The 16,928-nt window shown below is 48.6% G+C and overlaps 1 protein-coding gene across 26 annotated transcripts in view; it reads left to right on the top strand.

Annotated features, from left to right (window-relative positions):
- Positions 1–8,198: 8,198 nt before the first annotated feature.
- The window catches only part of RBFOX2 (RNA binding fox-1 homolog 2), a 174,451-nt gene continuing 165,721 nt past the window's right edge, over positions 8,199–16,928 (top strand). For all 26 annotated transcript variants that reach the window (XR_011723049.1, XR_011723052.1, XR_011723045.1 and 23 more), the window contains exon 1: positions 8,199–8,687. Coding sequence is in view for 18 of the 26 variants with exons in the window: in XM_071729589.1 (XP_071585690.1) it covers positions 8,481–8,687 (207 nt within the window). In the remaining 8 variants the exon portion in view is untranslated. The remainder of the gene's footprint in view (positions 8,688–16,928) is intronic.

The raw sequence follows: 16,928 nt of genomic DNA, 5'->3' as shown, positions 1-16,928 counted from the left end.
TCTCCCTGCTAATGGCTCCCAAGGCAAAGTTCCTGCTGCTGGAAAATAAAAGAAAAACCACAGAAGCTGAGGGATGCAAGGAGGGAAACAGCCTCCAAGGGGCCACCTCGTGAAGCAGACATAGGAATGCTGGCAAGGGAATTGCTGTAGGTGTGGACACCTCCCACCCCTCGTCCATCCCAGCTTGGGGTCCCATCGGTCCAGACCAGTCAGGAGCTGCACAGGAGAGTGAAAGATGAGGATCTGCCCTGAGATCTGTTAGACAGGGACTATCTAACATCAGGATCCCAGGTGCTGCTTTGGGAGTCAGCATCTGGCTCTGTGAATGGTGGCAGGGGGCCAGAGCATCCCCCTCCAGGCAGGACCGGCAGCTGGAGGAGATGGAGGCCCCGGGAGAGGCCCCAGTGAGGGGCTAGCAGCCTGCATGCACAAAGCAGCCCCCTGCAAGGAGTAGAAAAGAGCAGTGCTGAGGCTTTTTTTAAACCTTACATGTGTGGGTGGGTGCCTGTGTGTCCACACGTGTACATATGAGCACATGCACGAACAAATGCATGTGTGTTTGCATTAAACAGAACATGGGTGTTATCCGGGGCAAAAGTCCATATATGAGTGTTGTAATTAACCTCTAAATACATATTTCGAATGGAGGAAAGTCAGTGTTGAGGTAAAATACAAAGGGCATTTGGGAAGTTTATTAAAGTAAGCAATGTACAGCTGAGGTACCTGAAGAGCTAAAGGATGGAGAACCGGAATCAAGGAAAGAAAAAATAACCAAAACCAAACCATACTGTGCCTTTAAAAATCAATGTGAGTCTGGGAGATAAAACTGAAGTGACTCCTCCTCCAGAACAGCACGGTCATAGCCTAGTACTACAATTACATTTCTTTAGGTGCTCTACCTGTGTATTCCCAGTGCTGAGGAATATGCTCAGATTGCCTCCAGCTTTCCCCTTTGCCCTAAACTGCCTGATTTTATAGCACATGCTTGGGAGATTACAGCAATTTCACCATTCTGTGTTTAACCTGTGTTACTCAAATTGCTTTAACTCCACCTGAGTGCAACTTTTGTGAAATTGAGTGGTGTTAATAAAGTCTGAGGTGAGACTTGGGAGGGCATGGGGTGAGCATGGGTGATGGCAACCCTGGGACATACAGCCAATTCCTGGGTCAGCCGACCTCCCCGGCACAGGGCTGGTGTCCCCAGCCAGCTCCAGTCTCATTCAGGCAAGGATTTCCACCATGGTTTTATCATTGGCTTTGCAGGACTGTGGATATCCCCTTCCTGAATTTTGCATGGGTTGGTAATGTTTCACTTTGTTTTGAAACTGTAGCCCTGCTCGCCTTCCAAATGGCTGTTGAGCAGGCAGGAATAGGAGAAGGGGCTGGAAAACATGACTAAATATGGCTGTGTTTCTGATTGCTACAGACTGAGGGATTAGAGGCCCTTTCTTGCCAGCAGCCACAGCTGAAGTTCCCAAGGCTTCAGGAGCATCAAGAAGAGCTCAGCCTTTCCCCCCCCCTCACTGTTTTCTGGGTTTTTTACCTTCTCTCCCTTCTCTCCCTTCTCTCCCTTCTCTCCCTTCTCTCCCTTCTCTCCCTTCTCTCCCTTCTCTCCCTTCTCTCCCTTCTCTCCCTTCTCTCCCTTCTCTCCCTTCTCTCCCTTCTCTCCCTTCTCTCCCTTCTCTCCCTTCTCTCCCTTCTCTCCCTTCTCTCCCTTCTCTCCCTTCTCTCCCTTCTCTCCCTTCTCTCCCTTCTCTCCCTTCTCTCCCTTCTCTCCCTTCTCTCCCTTCTCTCCCTTCTCTCCCTTCTCTCCCTTCTCTCCCTTCTCTCCCTTCTCTCCCTTCTCTCCCTTCTCTCCCTTCTCTCCCTTCTCTCCCTTCTCTTTTTTTTTTTTCCCCACAAAAAATCTGCAACCTATTGTCTGGGTTAGCAAACTTGGCACCCTGCAGCCGCCTATAAAATTGTATTAGGCGTTTATATTTCCTGTAGTGGATTATGTGTCGTCTGGATTTTGGATGATTCCCGGAGAGAGGGTTAGCTTTTTTTTTTTTTTTTTTTTTTTTTTTTTTCAGAGAGGGCTACAAATTGCATTTGAAATAATTTCATTTTCTTGGAGATAAGAGAGCACTGGCTATTGGCAGGGCAGACGGACACGTTCCAAGACAGATGTAGGCACCTTCCCCTGCCTGCAAATTGAGCAGCCCCTCTGGCCATCTATTCGAGGCACAGCCCTGATTCAGCCCAGCACCAGAGCACTCGCCTTGTCCAGAAACATGCCAATGACCTCATTGATTGCAATGATATTTCTCATGCTTAAAGTTAAGCAAGTGCTTAAATGTCACGCTCAATCACAAGAAAAGGATTTCTTCGTGCTCCCGCAGTCAGTTCTCTTGACCTAGCTGGCTCTGTGTTTGTGCATGCAATGGGTTTTGATGCAGACTCTTAGTATTTATGCAGAGGTAGCACGTACTGTGGGATTTTCTTTACAGACTGGGGTTTGCCTAACTTTAAAAATATCCTCTTGGCTCATATGCAGAGAATTTGTTGTGCTTTATCGCCATCTTCTACATTGGGTCTGAAGCCAAAGAGGCAATAATGATTTCTAAAGTGGAGAAAGCACATTAAAAAAAAAAAAATTAAAACCAGTAATAAGTTTTCAAATCTTATTTGAAATATGTGCTGTATCAGCAACAAATATCATCTGAAAGGGTAAAATCAGACTGAAAGTGCTTATGATACGACGCTGTCATAAATCCATGCAGCACTTTTCTGGGCAAAGGAAAGTTGGTAATCTTTTGTAGAAAACATACAATCTAAGGGCTTGATTTTATGATCATAGTTATAGGAGTAAGGAGTGTGTGCATCTCAGTCCCTCCTGTGCAAATGCTGGGCTGCTGAATAGCCAGCAGGTGGAGTCATCCATAATGTATGTGTTGTGATCTGGAAAGTTGAATAAGTACAGCTGGACACGTGGAAATTTCGGTTGAAAGTTGAGACGGAGGAAAATATGAGGAATGGAACTGGAAAACTCTGTGAGCGTGGAGGACACAAAGAGCTAAAACTTCAGCAGCAGGAGAGGAGGGGCGTGCAAAATGTTTGGAATAGCGAGAAGCTGGAGCAATCCTGAAAACACTCCCGTGGCTTGGATCCTGAGGCATAATAATTCACGCTGTTGTAATTTGCACAGACGGTGGCCGTCCCAAGGGCAGGCTGGAACAGCTGGGAAACATCAGGGTGTGGGCCTGCTTCAACTACACACCCTTTCTTTATCCCTGCATCAGTCACAGAAGTGGAAGGTGATACACGGATCGCTGTAGAAAATATCTGTAAGCTCTTCTCTTGCCCTGGGAGACAGCTCCTCTTGCTAGTTGAGTCGTGTTAAGGACCAGCTTAGTTTGGCATTTTGTGTAGAGCAATGCACTTGGAGATGCCTTCCAATAAACAGATTAGGGAGAAAGAATTAGCCTCGACTCCAGAGATCAGCCATGTAGTAAATCAAGTCGTAGGCTAAGGGGCTGCAGTAACTGCAGGAGTTGCATGACAACACCTGTTCTGCCTGTATGATGTGCCCAGCCACGACAGTGGGTGTTCTGCTTTGTCCTTCACTCTGCCTGCCTGTTACACCCGGAATGAACGCTGCCTCTGGAGGGGCATTTGCCCTTCTGCAGCCTTCAGCTCCTGTGGAAAGGAGCAGTTGCACATAAAGATTTGTACCCTCTGTGTGCCCACCTAGGCTGAATAATAATAATAATAATAATAATAATAATGTCATGGCCACTCTGCTGCTACAGAGTCGTGTCTGAGAGAAGAGAGGGAGGCACAGCCTTGAGGCAGTTCAGAGACACAGCCAGGGATGTGTTTGTGCAGGGGCTGTGGCTCCAGAGAGGCTACTGGAGGAACTGCTAACCCTTTGATGTAGTCTCTGGCCTCCAACAACCTCTGGTTCACCCATGACAGACAGCTGAGGGGAATAAATGTCAGGTATTTCCCCGCTTCTTGATCTCTGGCACCCAGAGGGTGGGGGAAAGTCAATATTTATTTTTTTTCCCTTCTGGTCTGCATCCTCATGTGCTCCCTCTGGTAACTCCATGGCTCATGCTATTTATCTTGAGCCCCGCTGTCTCAACAGAAAAGCAAAAGACCCTTTGTTTCCCAGACATGCTCTTTGCACAGTTTCCCATTATGATACGTTTCGGGGACACCGTGGGGAGCTCCTTCATATTAGAAGAGCTAAAGGACCTCCTTTATTCCCCATCCATGCAGACATAAGCAGTGCAGGCAGACCCCATTTTTATGCTAACTGCATATATGCAGATAACTGGATCTGCACTGCAGGTGTTGTACTGCTGTGGCAGCACTGGCATACTTGAAACAGCACAACTTTTCTAACACCACGATACCCCACAGAACCACAGACTGAGCAGCCACGAGCGACGAAAAATGTGCTGCAGCAATGTTCACAGCCAGCAGGAAAATGAGTCAGGGAGGTCTTGCTCTGAGCTCTCTGGTTGATTCCCAGATGTTGACATTGATGCTTTGCCAGGGTGCTCGGTGGTGTTTGCTGAAGCCAGGTGTCCTCACTGCAAGAGGTGGCACTGAGGAAAGACTGGGTGTGTTGCAGGTGTTGACCCACTGAGTGACAGCTGCCAGCACCCTTGCGTCAGAGTGACACATTGATGCTGGCCTCCTGCCACTGCCTGGGGGCTGGCATCCTTCCGGCAGGCAGTTTAAGTCAGGTGACAAGATCTTTGGATTTTGTTGACTTAGGTTATTGTATTTTGGGCTGTGTGCTGACCAGTGAGGAGAAGAAGGCAGCTTCTGTTAACAAAATTTTGTAGCAAAGAGCAGGCTCGAGGTAAGGGACGAGAAACACCTACCCATGGCCTGTGGCTGTGGTAAAGCTCCATCACTGCTTCCTGTGAAACCAGGACCAAAGTGCAGGCTGAAACTTTACCTTAGTGGCACTTTGTTACCTGTGGGAGTAAAGCAGTCAGGAGGAAGAGTGCTTGGCTCCAGGAACTTGGCTGGCAGGGTAGAAACAGCAGGAATGAGCAGGGTTGGGCAAGCCACTAAACCTTCCCTGACCCGTTTAGCAGAGACATCAAATCCACCAGGAAGGAGAGGGGGGAGGGCAAGAGGGAGCTGGTCAGCAGGATGAGACATCAGGTGTAGAAGATGGAAAAAACTGTTCTCAGTTGTGGTGGTGGAGAGGAGAGATTTGCTTTGAACTCTTTCCTAACGATTTTTATGCCTTCAGGTCAAAGATTAATAGCTGAGTTTGTGCTGCACTTCATGCCTGTGCCTTAAAACCTGCATGAGTCATTGCCTCGGCTCCATCCAAGCACATCATGGGGCTCAGCTCTTTGCACTTCCATAGGCATTTCACACCCAGCATCTTGATGCCACCTGATTTCCAGCCCAGTGGAAGCACCAGCACATCCCTTCAAGGAATCCCTTCACAGGGTGTCTTTCTGTGGGGGAAAAGCCTCCACAATTTTACTCTAAAAACGACATGAAAGCTATTTAGAAAGATATATTCTTCCTAACAGCTTTTGAGAGCTCTCTGGAAGGGTAACTTTTCTCATAGTTGACTCTTGTTGATCTGTCAAAAGCAAAGCGTAGGAAAATATGGCATGGAGGAGCCTTTTGCAAGAGTGCAGTGGAAGGGTTAACAGAGGAGTCACCTGTCTGTTTAGTATGTCTCAGATGTCACATACAAATATCTAGAAGGCAGCTGGGTTGTGTGAAAGGAAATCAACGGATAAAGATTGTAGACTCAGCTCAAAAGCTTTTCTGTGACTTCAGGAGTGCCTCAGGTCCCAGCTGTTAAAAGGAGATAATACCTACCCCACAAGAATACTGTGAGGATTATTTCATTAATCTTTTTTTTTTTTTTTTTTTTTTTTTTTTTTTTTTTTTTTTAGAGAGGAAATGGAAAGAGCTAGAGAAATAATAATAGGAAATATCATGGCAATAATGATGGAAAGCAAGCCATAGCACAGAGCATGGTAGCAGCAACTGCAGGTCAGTTTGACAGGGAAGGGGCAGTACTCTGCCTCAGCTCTTTCCACCAGCACCAACCTGAGGGTTGTGGTGGTCCTGGATGCTCTGCTGGCAGGGTACAGACCACGGCCAGCTGAAAATGCCTCACCAAGGGACCTGCCTACAGGGACCATCAGCTCTCCTGGGCAATGATCTGTGGTGCAGACCATGTGAGTGCAGGATGTGAGGAGGAACTGGCAGTAACTTTGGTACCTGCATTCCAGAAGATGGTGGAAGTCTGGTTAAGGGAAGATGAAGAGAAAAACGGAGGCTGGGTACTGTAGAGCAACTCCCTTTTTCAACATCCTTAAAGGGGAGTATCAGACAGATGTCTAAATCACAGTCAGAGGAGTGTTCCCAAGTGCACATGCAGATTTGTCTCCAAACTGTTTGCTCCTAACTTGTCCTCAGGTTGGAGACTTTTGCAGTGCCTCATGGGCAATATCTTAACCTGTAGCCTTCTTCCCTCATTACAATTAGGAGGAAGGCAGATACAGAAATGCTGCTTTTCTCTGAACAAGTAGCATCCCAGTCACAAGAATCTCAGCTTCTTTTTGAGCCAAGCGTGGACTGAACAAGTTCCTTCAATGTTGTTTGACAGTTTGGCTCATTTTATCAAACCCAGTGAAGATGAATGAGACATGTGTCTACCCTTAGTGGGTAAGCAGACAAAAGCTGCATGTAATTGTCCTCTGGGTGCCTGCCACTCCGTGGGGATTTGTAATAGTTTTGAAAAAAGACATTTTCTTTGTCACTGAATGAGACAAACTGGCACCTCAGCACAAAACATACCACTTAAAATAGCTTTTAATGTGGCCTGGAAAACTATTTTTGGATGAGGAAAAATGTGGTGTAAGGGAAGACTGGGGTCACGTATTGTGTCACTCAAACCCAAAATCTCCTATCATATCATGAAGATCATCAGATGTGTAAAGACACACCAAGATAACCTAACTGGTCCACAGGCTTTGTTACACATGGTGATATTTGAGAAGTCAAGAAGGGCTTCCTCCTATGTGGACCATCTCACAAATACCACCTACATTCCTGTTTTTTTCCTTTTCCTCCAAAGCCTTGGAAGGTGAAAGAAGAGTGCCATTCCCATTCCATAGCAAAGCCAACCACAGAATTCTATCATGATCTGCAGATTGGTTCTCCATCAAGCTGCCAATGCCTTCCAGACCCCTTTCAGGACAGTATGGGCTGCCTGTGCCTTCCCCATTCTCGAGCAGACATTGGTGCTCTAGAATGTAGGTGCTTTGGTGTTACCAGACAGCAGCTGTGTAACAAAATCAACTTCATGTGTCTGTTGAGGAACTCAAATTTGCTTCTCAAGATCAGCAATGTGGATCCATACAAACGGAACAGTGAACAAGCTTCAGGATTTTGAAGACTGATGTCTCCATCTAGATGGTTGGAAGTCACCTGCAGCAGAACAAATGAAGAGTTTTATATAAAAATGCAGGAGAAACCCATGGAGGGGGAAAGCAGATCATCCCCTCTCTCCAGAAATCAGACCGCGGCTGTGGGTCGAGCCCAGAACAGCACGGAGGAAGCCTGGGAAAGATGCGTGCGGTGAGCGATGGGAGGATGTGCAGAGCTGGGACAGCATCAGATACCGAATTGGGCATCCCCCCCCTCCCAGAAGCTGGATGCTCCTGAATCAACTCGGCACCCCTCACCCCAAATTCGCTTCAGTTCAGTGCCCCCCCGCACCAGCAGAGCGGTGGAAAACCTTCCCCAGAAAGACCATCCTGCGGGAGCAGGGACAGGAACGCGGCTGTGGCCACGGCGGGGGCTCGCTGCCCGCCGTCCCTGCGGCCAGCGTGACTGCTCCCAGCCCTGGGTCACGCCGGATCCCCAGACCCAAACCGCGAAGGCTCCGGGTCAGCCCGGTTGCAAAAAGCCGCCGCGAGGGGCAGGCACAGACTAGGCCGCCTTCCCGCTTCCATCCATCCCGCAAGAACCGCGCTCTGGGCTCAGCGCAGGCCGCGGGGGGCCGAGGCAGCCCGGGTGCGGGGCCGGGCGAGGAGGGGACGGGACAGACGGGCGAACGGCCATTTCCCGCCGCCCCGTGCGGCTCTGCGGGCGGCCTCTGCCCCGCGGCGGCCCCGCCCCGCCCGACTCCGCGCCCGCCCCGCCCCGCCCGGCCCCGCCCCGCCCGCCACCGCCGAAGGTTGCCGAGCGGGGGTCGCGCGTCTCCGGCGGCCCGGCCGGCGATTTCCGGAGATTGCCGAGGGGCTTCGGCCCCTCCCCAGTCGCCGCCGAGCCCGTGGCCAAGGCGCTCCGGTGGGTCGGAACCCGCCGCGCCCGCTGCTTCGGTCGCGGCGCGGGGTTCGCCTTCCTCCTCCTTCTCCTCCTCCTCCGGCCGCGCCGGGCGTTGCGGTGACAGAGCGGGGCGATCGCGGCGGGGGGCGGCCGGGGCTCCGGCGGCGCGGATGGCGGAGGGCGGTCAGCCCCCGCAGCAGCAGCAGCAGCAGCAGCCACAGCCGCAGCTCTTGGCCGGTGGCGGCGGCGGCGGGGCCGCCCGCGGCGTGAAGCGGGAGTCGGAGCTGGAGCAACCCATGCCCGGTGGGGACTGCGCCGAGGGCGGCCACAGCAAGCGGCTGCGGACAGAGGCGGAGGCCGACGGCGGCGGCATGCAGGTAGCGGGCAGGGCCGGGCCGGGCGGGCCCTCACCGGCTCTCCCGTACCGGCGCTCGGCGGGAGGCGGACGGTGGGGCCGGGCCGGGTCGGGTCGGGCCGCCTTTAATTTCTCTTAGCGGGTTCAGCGCCTCGCTTACGAGCGTGAGGCCCTTTCCCCCTCCGGGAGCAGCGGCGGGGAGCGGGTCCCCTGCCCGGGGCGCAGCCCAACACGTGGGGCCCTGGGGAGCCGCTGCTGGTTCCGGAGCTCCGGACACCGCCGCCCCGAGGGAGACCCCTGGGAGGCCTTGGGTGGCGGGGCTGGGCACGGGCAGGGCCGCGTGGGTGGCCTTGGGGGTGGTCGGGAGAAATCCCGGGTGCTGCCCGGGGAGGGGGTCGTGGGGCATCGGGGTGGGTGTCTTCCAGCTGGGCACAGGAGTTGCCAGCAGGGTCTTGTCTGCCAGCGTGTTCTGGTGGTCCCCAAAACATTGCTCTGTCCAGGTGCGTCTGCTTTTGTGGTTGTGGGGTGATGCTGCCAAGGTAGTTCAGCTTTCCTTTGTCTCAGGGTGTTGTACAGGGTTGTTTTATTCTGGCAATCGCGCTGGCCTCTTTTTGCTTTCGTTTCTTGCAAGGAGCTCTTTGGAAGCAGTGTGATTTACTAATCTGAACTTGTTTCTTGTCTCACCTTTTCTTGAGTTGGTAAGAGCTGCAGAGAGTTTCCAAGGGGAGCATCCTGCCCTTTCTCTCCAGGATGCTTCTCATCTAGATGACAAATGCAGGCCAGCGATCATCCCTTTTTATTTCCCAGGCTGTCCCCAGTTTGCACGCTCAAGATTTTTTTTTTTTTTTTCAATAGCTTGCAGCAGGAGGGTCTTATTTATGGTTCTGTCTGATGTTCAGCCTTTCGTGGTGTTTTCTCCGCCTCACAACATCACTTTTTTCCCCAGCGTGATGGTGTGGGCTGAACGGAGGCTGGAGCTTCACACCTGAGTGGTGTTGCTCGTGCTCCTACAAGGGCCAGCAAAAAGCCACGCCGTGCTGTCTTAGTCCTTCAAGTAGTATCTTCTCCCACATGTAGGTGTCAAGTATGAGTCAGACTACATGTATAACTGCGAGGAGAAAGATGCTCAGCATTGAAGGAGTGCTTATATGTTGTGTCTTGCTAGGAATTATGAATGAACACGGTGAAATTCTTCCAGAATTTCAGTCAGGCTCTGAAGAGCACAGCATAGCTACAGGAGAGGCACTGGTTTACCAGCACTTAGTAGTTATATTGGTTGTTGTGGGTAGAGACCACTGGTAAATCAAGTAAAAAATTGCCAAGGAAGGGATTTGAACTGGTTTAACATATCGGTTGTAAAATTTAATTTTTAAAAAATTGCTAACGAGTACAATTTCTGTATACATAAAAGGCTCCCCTCTATGTTTACATTGAGGAAAGTCTTGTTACCTGTTTCAATGAATAGTACACAGTATTAAGATAGCAGCGCTCAGCCATGGAGCTACAACAGCACATGCACACAGCATTGTGTCATACTGGTGGCAATGGTCATAGGGATCAGTTGTGGATCTTAGGGGAAAGCTGGGGTTTGTTTTCATATCAAAGAAAATCAAAAGATGACAGACATAGATGTATGTATGTGCGTGTGCCCACACACACGTGTACCATTATGCCCAGAAGTTTCCCTTGACTTTTTGTACTGATAAGAGCTGTGTTTTATTTATTTGGAAAATCTTATGCTTTTAAGTAAGAAATACCAAATTTGAAGCCAAGCCTACAAATAATACCAGGGTTAGGAAGCATGTGTTCTTTAAGGTTTGGGAAATTCAATACCTTTATACCTAAAAGTCAAAAGACAAGAAAGCTCTTTCTGAGGATTTCTGTTTGGATACTATATTCCTTTCAAGTATCTTATTTTAGAATAATGAGTTCTTTTTAGTGAATTCTCTTATGTTTTAACTGTATGTAATGCTTACAAGACCAATAAAGAGACTTTTCTTTGTTTTTTGATTTTTTTTTTTAATTTTAATTTTTTATCCCACTCCCTCATCCCCCCTCCCCTTGCCCCTGCCCACGTCCCCTCCGCTTTCTCATAAGTATTAGAGGCTTTCTGGAAGCTGGAAATAGCACCAGCAACTGTTGCACCTTGTTTTTCCTGCAGATCCTGTCAATTTTCTGCTTCCTGTTCCAGAGCCACAGGCTGTTGCTGTGTAAGCTCCGTGACCTCCTGTCTCTGGGCTGACAGTGAGGAATCTCCCAGCGTGTTATGCTTGCCATGGTTTCTCCTTTGCATAACCTCTACCTACTGGTGGTGCAGGGCATGAACACGTCTTGTAATGCTGAAATAAATCACTTAGCTGTAGAAATTGCTAATGCAACCATAAAAGTAATATTTTTGTTTTTTTAAAATAAATTATTGACATGAAATATAAAATCCAGCCCACAGGAACATGAGATAGTAGCGAGTTATTCAGAACCTAGGGCAACTTGTGCCTTAAGGCTTAAAGTAGCCCTTACATTTACTGGGCTTCTTGCTTTCTGCTGTCACAGGCCAGCATGCTCAGACAGCTTATGCAGTTAGGGTTTCATTATCTAATCCATCTCTGATCAGGTCGGATAAATGGGGTTTGGCCAGTGCTGATCTTGTTAGGAGGGTAGTGTAAAGCTGCTTGAGTTGGGATTGGGACAAATCGGATCATGGCTGCTATCTGCTTCTGGGACCTATTTCAGTTAATCGTGGCGTGGGAGGATAAAGGTCCAGCACAAACTCCTGCTTTTCAGCTCCCTCTGGTCCCAAAGTGGCAAAAATCAAACGCCACCAGCCAGGAATGTTTCCTGGAAGTATTTGGATATGTTTGCAAGCTTTGGGAGTGAAGGGCCCCAAAGGTACTGCTGCTTTTTAACTCTATAAATGCTAACTAGGAACTAGCTTGCTCTCTGTTTCCTGGCTTGGATCAGTTGAACCCGTTGGGTCAGCTTTGTGATCTGGGTAAAAATAGTCCCTAGCAGAGAGGGGAGTAAAAAAAAAAGAAAGTAATGTTGGCTTAACTCACTTGCGAAACTGCACTGAAATGCAGTTGTTGATGCAGCTGTATTTGCTGCTTGTCAGAAGGGGTTGGCTGCTGCACAGATGGAAGAGAAAGTACCCTTGCAATAATCTCTTGCCTCCTCTGTTCCTTGCCTGATGAAAGATGAGAAACCTTGTGGCTAGCTGGGAAGCATCCTTTCTTTCTCTCTGGAGCTTCAGACAAAGCTGTAATTCCAGGGTGCTGTGTTTGTCTTCCCCAGTGAGGTATGCCAGCCTGCTTACACCGCTGAAGAAAGTTATTAAAATATCTTCTGGTTGCTCTGTGTGGTGCTGAATGACTTTCTCAACTCCTCATTTTGTCCCCAGTCTCAGTTTTGATTCAGCTTTTTCATGGGGTCTTTTTTATGGGAATAGTGAATAAAAATAATGAAAATGTTAAGGGGGTTGGACCAGATGATCCTTGAGGTCCCTTCCAACCCGACATTCTATGATTCTGTGAAAATAGCCAAGGGTGCTGTGTAGCTGGAATCAGACACAAGGTGGTGTAAACAGAGCTGATCTTTGTTCCTGTTTCACAAATGACTCGTGTGCTCAGGATCCCTGAATATTTGGGGAAATTACTCTTCTGCAGCCTTGGGCTTGGCCAACTGGTCAGGGAAGCTGGATAGTGCAGCTGAGGTCCGTGTCTTATCCAGTCCACGTAAACTTCTAGTTGCAGCAGTGAGTGATGACTTTGTGTTGTCATTCAGGCATGTCTGGTAGGGTTCATAAAGATGAGTAGTGGTGTTGAGATCAGTCCCCTGTGACTAAATAAAGACGTAACAGATGATAAGTCTTTGCTCTGCAAGACAGACTGTGGTTTCTCATACTACCGCGAGCCTGAAGATGCTCTGTAACACCCTCTACCAGCTTGACTCCTTCCAAGCATAAAGACTGGAGACCCTGAATGGCAGCATGCCACAGAAAGAGGAGAGCAGAGGAGACATTGCTGGTGCTTCATGACAACCAGTGTCCTCGTTCAAACTATGGCCCATTTGTGGCTCTTGAGAGGAGGGAGAGAAATCTCTCTGCTGCTAATTTCCGAAGGCAGATTTGGGTTTTACAAGTAAGAGGGCTGACTGGGATTGTAATTGAGAAGGGGATATGGAAAAACAGCTTGATGTAAACAGCTTTTGTGCTGGGAGGGACCCTATGGAAACCTTTATTTTTAAATCTTACAGAAGAGAACATCTAGTTCCAGTAAATCATAGAAAAGCTGTGTAATCAGGTTAGCTTTTTCATCCCTCTTATTATTCATGACATGACTGTCTTTGTGAAGAGATGCAGAGCAATCCAGGAGATAACAAGGTATTCTAGAAAAGATAGAGTTTTAGTTTTTAGAAGCTCACTGCTGCCTTGGATCCAGGATGAGATTTCCTGGGATGCTGTTTGGATAGACTGTTGCAGACGTGATGAGACATAATGAATCATCTTGGAGTTTGTTGTTGTTTCTGTTGCTTTTGTCCTTTGATTTTTTTTTAATTTTTAATTTTAAATACTTGAGTGTTGTGAGTTAGACCTGACTCAGTCTGGGAAGACCTAGAAAGTCACCAGTTCAAAGAAAACATTTGACAAACATACTGAAAGTTGGGATTTCAGAGATGTTGAGAGCACTTTAATGTTGGCTCTTTTCTTGCCGTTTTGAGGAAAATGGAAAGCCCAAGTGAAGTATCCTGGATGCTGTAGTGCCCTTCCAGTCTCTGTCAGTGTTTCTCTTTGGATTTCAAAGGTTTGTGCTTGAAAGTGATGGCTGTGGTTTTGAGGCTGAAAGGTGAACAGAGGGTCTGGCTCTACTGGGTACAGTTTCCTTCTGCATATGCATACCAGCTGTAGACATATGCTTTTTATTTTTCAGAAGCATGAGTGTGCTGGCATTTTGCAGGAAGCCTAGGCTGCTCTCCCTTGCATTTTGAAAAGGTTGCCCACCCAGCTGAGTTCAGAGCAGTGTGCTTCTCTCCTGGGCACATCATGTGAAATACCCCCTGTCTGTTGGCTTTTCCTCCCAAGGGCCTACCAAATGGGGCTCCCACCTTGCCTGTTTGCATCGGGGGTTCACACCTCTGTTTTCAAGACTGTTTTAAAGAACTGCTGGTCACTGGTGGTTCAGCAGCTGTGTTGCTGTGCTTGCTTCTTGCTTTATCGTGGCTGGGCTGAGGGCTTTCAGTGGCTCTGCTGTGTTGAGTCTGGAAGCAGCAGAAACACCAGAGATGCAAAGGAGGCGGCAGTTAAATAAAATGAAACGAAGAAAAATTAAGTGCTTCATTTGCACCAGTGTTAGGAAATCCTAACTGAAGTCAAGATGGGTCTGAACTGGATTCTGTGTGTGGTCTGTGGCCCTGTGGAGACTGCTGCTGAAGGGCATGCCCCAGGAAAAATAAAGCTTGTTGCTATCAGCCTTTGGTTTGCTGCACGGGAACCTCTGACCCTTTGGATAATGTTAGGGGGTCACATCAGTTGGGGATGTTTTAAAACCTTTCGCTCTATGCTGATGATTTGTCTCGTGGCATGAAGCAAACTCTAGTTTTCATATGAAGGTGGGTGTTTTAGTCAGCTGGAAGCTTCTTATTTAATTTGCCCATCTTGGATATTACGTGACCTTCTGTGTGTGTGCTTTTGAAATGTGGTGGCTGATGGATCAGAGGAACATCCAGAAGTGAAGTGAGAGAAGCAATTAGAGGTAACGAGTTCCAGTTCATTGAAGCATTCTGTTGATCTACATTTTACAGTGGTATTGAGTGGACACTGGAGTGTAGTTGTCATGAGATAATCCCAATGTTTAGGGATTAGAGCTGCTTGACTGCATTTTGGGCCTTAACTCCCTTTGCTCTCCAGTAAATTTAATTTTGCCAGCAGTGTTTTCTAAATTCAGAAAAATGCTAGTTAGAGAAATGTATAGGTATTTTCCCCAGCATGCTTCCCCCTCCCTCTGCTTCACTTTCCTCAGTGCACCTCATTTTTCCCAGGCTGAATCTGAAACATTGGTAGGAGCCAAGTCCAGATGTGGCAGGAACTTTGCAAGTCCTCAGCATGCTTGGAATATGCCACCATCCTGACCCAAAGTGCTTCTTCTCAAGGCTCTGCTGAACCATTCCTGGGCACTTTTCCTGCAGGAAGGCTTTGCTTTGAGAAGGGCCCACCGTAGACTGACGTTTCTGACCTGCATTCTCAATTCTGGAGGATTTCCAGGGTGTTTGGGAAGAGGTTCGTGAACCGTTCCAATCTCTCCCATTTGTCTTGTCATGTGTACATGCAGCATCCATCAAAACCCCCCTTGGCAGCTCTCTGGCTGAACTGAAGGAAATGGGATTCTAACTCCTTAGCAATGATACGATGCGTCTAAGTATCTGCAAAGTAGGAAGAGTTGTATACAAAGGCCCCCTTGTTTAACGAGGGGCAACAGCAGAACTTGAGCTGGATCCAGCGTCTGTTTGGGCAGAGCAGGAAACTTTGGCAGCTTCTGCCAGCTCAGTTGATGCGACACTGGTGTTCAATCATCTATGCCATTGCCACCTCCTAACCTTTGGAGTGCGGGCAGAGTTTACTTGTGATTCATACCGATTAGAAAAGAGGTCATGAGATCTTTTACTTGCATCACTGGGGTAGGACAGTGGGATTCGGTCTGGTGTGTTTTTGAAGTGGCTGTGTGTTCCTGGGGCTGTTGCTTGTGTTTGCCTTTGCCTAGGAGAGTTCATTGTACAGGAAGATTGGATGGTTGCTTCGAAGAGTGTGGGCTAGAACCAGTTGTTGCTTTTTCTGTAGGACCTTCTTGGGTTTTATCTGCCCATAGTTGCCTCAGCAGTAATGCAGACATTGGCATAGAGGTGGGGAGGAACCTGCATCATTTAAGAGGAGGAAGAAAACCTCCAGCGTGTTAGCACTTTTCACCCTCTGGCTGTACGTAGCTAAATTTCCTTTAATAGAGAGTCTAAAGAAGCAACTTATGTGGCATTTCTGTGCGTTGCTAATATCAAAATATTCTCCCTAGAGGCCTTTGGGGATCTGGGATCTGGATCCAGCTCAGGTTTTTATCAAGGGGCAGGACTGTGTGCTCTTCTAGCTGAGGCTTTCTGCAGATTTTTTTCCTCCTGCTATTTTTGTAGGAGATTCTTGCAGACATTTGGGGTGGTTGTCATCGTTGGGGGCGATGCCCATGAAGAAAATCCCACCAAGGCATTACTTAAAAGCTTTGATTTAGTGCTGTGTGTGGGCTGAGAAGAAGCTGTAGCTGGGATCCTAGGCCTATAATTTGGTACTGGCATTTGTTGTTCCCTTGCCCGGAGAGGGCTGGGAAGGTTGCCTTTCCCCCATCCTGTTTATCCCCCTTGGGCAGAGGCAAGGCAGGGCTCTGCCCTGCCACAGATCTGGGAGCCTTCTCCCAAGGGCCCTGGTCTGCAGGCAGCATACCCAGGAGTAGCTCTTGGAGCAGCTGCTGGGAGGTGGTGTTTCTGAGCCATCTCTGCCTGGCTTTTGGATTTTATTCTGTTCTGTGGCGTTGCTTCTTTTTTGTGGGAAGAAGAAAGCGGGGGGAGTATGTGCATTAAAGAGCTTCTCCTTCACCCCTCATACTCTCCTCTCCTGGTCCATCAGAGAGAGGTCTGTCAGAGGCCTCTTTTCCTAGCCTTGTTTCATGATAAAAGCCCTGTTTTAGCCTTGGATTAAAGCTGGCTCGGATGGAGTCTGTTTTGTAGGTGTTTCTTGTTGCCTGTAAGCATCAGTTCTTCAGGAAGCTCAGCTTTGGAGTGACCTGGGGCTCTTTGTAAGTGGTTCTGCTTCTACTGTCCTGAGTAGAACCAGCCCCACAACCTACCTGTGCAGATCTGAAAGGCTCATTCAGGGAGGGAAACCTGGACTGTGGTGTTCCTGCAGTAGATGGAACACTGGGGTATGCAGAAGGAGGTGGAAGTTGGCAGTGTGGTATGGGCAGGTGTCCTGGGGCTGCTAGGAAATGTGAGAGCAGGAAGCAGGAGGTTGTGTCATGATAGCCTCAGGAACGATCTGGATCATGGAGGAAATGGAGGCAATAGAATGTATGCATCACTTCTGGTTTGCCAAGATCTGGATGTCTCTTGGGCAGCCTGCAGGAGAAATGAGTTGACTTCTGCAGTTTCTGCCTGTCCTGCTGTTTGTTATGTCCAGGAGTAGAAGTTGAAGTGTGTCAAAGTGCAGAATGCCCTCAATGCTCCAGTTTTAGGAGGA

The sequence above is a fragment of the Heliangelus exortis genome, chromosome 1, assembly GCF_036169615.1.
Source record: "Heliangelus exortis chromosome 1, bHelExo1.hap1, whole genome shotgun sequence".
Taxonomy (NCBI): Eukaryota; Metazoa; Chordata; class Aves; order Apodiformes; family Trochilidae; genus Heliangelus; species Heliangelus exortis.
This window is presented reverse-complemented; position numbering and strand designations above follow the sequence as displayed.